Source organism: Crocodylus porosus, unplaced genomic scaffold (genome assembly GCF_001723895.1).
Source record: "Crocodylus porosus isolate Cpor-Errol unplaced genomic scaffold, CroPor_comp1, whole genome shotgun sequence".
Lineage (NCBI taxonomy): Eukaryota > Metazoa > Chordata > Crocodylia > Crocodylidae > Crocodylus > Crocodylus porosus.
Genome location: NW_017728925.1, coordinates 185474 through 186965, shown reverse-complemented (window position 1 = coordinate 186965; position 1492 = coordinate 185474). Strand labels below are relative to the sequence as shown.

The 1492-nt window shown below is 61.0% G+C and overlaps 1 protein-coding gene across 1 annotated transcript in view; it reads right to left on the bottom strand.

The window, feature by feature from the left end:
- SAPCD2 (suppressor APC domain containing 2) overlaps positions 1-297 on the bottom strand; it is a 20798-nt gene extending 20501 nt beyond the window's left edge. Inside the window, exon 1 of the mRNA XM_019541081.1 lies at positions 3-297. Coding sequence (XP_019396626.1) covers positions 3-297 — 295 coding nt within the window. The remainder of the gene's footprint in view (positions 1-2) is intronic.
- Between the last annotated feature and the right edge of the window lie 1195 nt (positions 298-1492).

Here is a 1492-nt window from a genome sequence, read left to right as displayed (position 1 = left end):
GCCGTCGGGGCTGAGCAGCGCGGCGCGCAGCCCCTGCACGAAGCAGTCGAAGGTGAGGTAGCCGCTGGCCGGGGCCGCCTGCCGCAGCGCCTCCAGCACCCCCGGCGGCAGCTCGCGGGCCTCGGCGCCCTGCCAGCGGCACTCGATCTCGCGGAGGTGCACGCAGCCGCGGCGCCGGTCGTCCAGGATGTCGAAGAGCGTCCGCAGGCTCTGCAGGAAGGCCCGGGGCAGCCGCTCCGCGCCGCCCGCCGGCCCCGGCCCCGCGGGCAGAGAGCGGGCGCCCCGCTCCGGAGCCATCGGCGCACACGGCCGCCCCGCGCCTCCGCCGCCTCGAGGGGGTCCCCGCCGCGCGTCACATATTTGCATCCTCGCCTCTCATTGGCTGGCGTCGCGCTTCCCCCTCGCCTGATTGGCCGGCGAGGGAGCAGCCCGGTTTGATTTTTCAGCGCGGCTCGGGCCCGGCGCGCCCCACGGCCGGCTCCTCCCGAGGGGGCGGGCGCGATGTCGGCTCAGGCCCGCTCCATTTTCTGTCCAAGCCTTTCAGACCCAGCGGGAGACGCTGGGGGTCGGTCACCGGCGGCCTTGCGAGCAGCCCGGCCGGGCGCTGCTCCTCCCCTGCGTTGCCTTTGCACGGGAGTGGCCCGACCGCCACGTCCAGCAGCACCCACCGCCGCCCCATCTGCCGCCAGCGGTGTCCAGAGGAAGCCCCGGCTGCCAGGCCAGGTCCCCCCCTACCACACAGCGCGGGGGTCTTCTAGCTGGGGCGCAGCTTTTGCAGATCTTCATGAATTAGTAAACATGCATGGCTAATGATATGCTCTCCCGTTGAGAATGTGTAATTAATTCATGATGCACGAGCTTTTATTGTGTATAGATGAGCTTTGAAAAAGGAACTGGGAATAAGGAACCGACTTCAGCCTCGTTGCCCTGTAAGGGTAGGGCAGATGCTGCCACTTCCCTTCTTCCTCCAGCCAGGAAGGGTTTTACTGAGGAGTTTTAGCCTGTCCTTGAAGACCACGGATCCATCTTCCCCTCTGTAAATGTTGCGCTTCAAACCACCCCGCAGCTTGAGAGAGTCAAGTGTGTCTGGGGAATTCAAGATCATAGGAAATACTAAAGCTGCCTCTCAAAGCAAAAGCCAGGCTGCTTGGTTTCCTTGCCCCTTTGCAGTGGGCTCTAATGGCAGCTTCCCTTCCTCTGCATCCAGAGGAAGAGCATCCCATGCTTATAGGAAGAGTTATGTCATGCTGGTATGTGCATGAACCTGGCCCCCTGAAGTATTTGCACAACAGCCAACAAAGTCAACACCTGAAATACCATAAGTACAACCATCCCAGTGGCTAACAAAGCTTATTTTGGTGCACAAGCCCTGAAATGAAACAAGCGTGATGCCATTTGTTAGGAGGTTTTTTTCATCTTTGTAGACAGATGAATCTTTGACCGAACAAGAAGCAATGGACTCAAGTTGCAGCAATGGAGGTTTAGGTTGGAT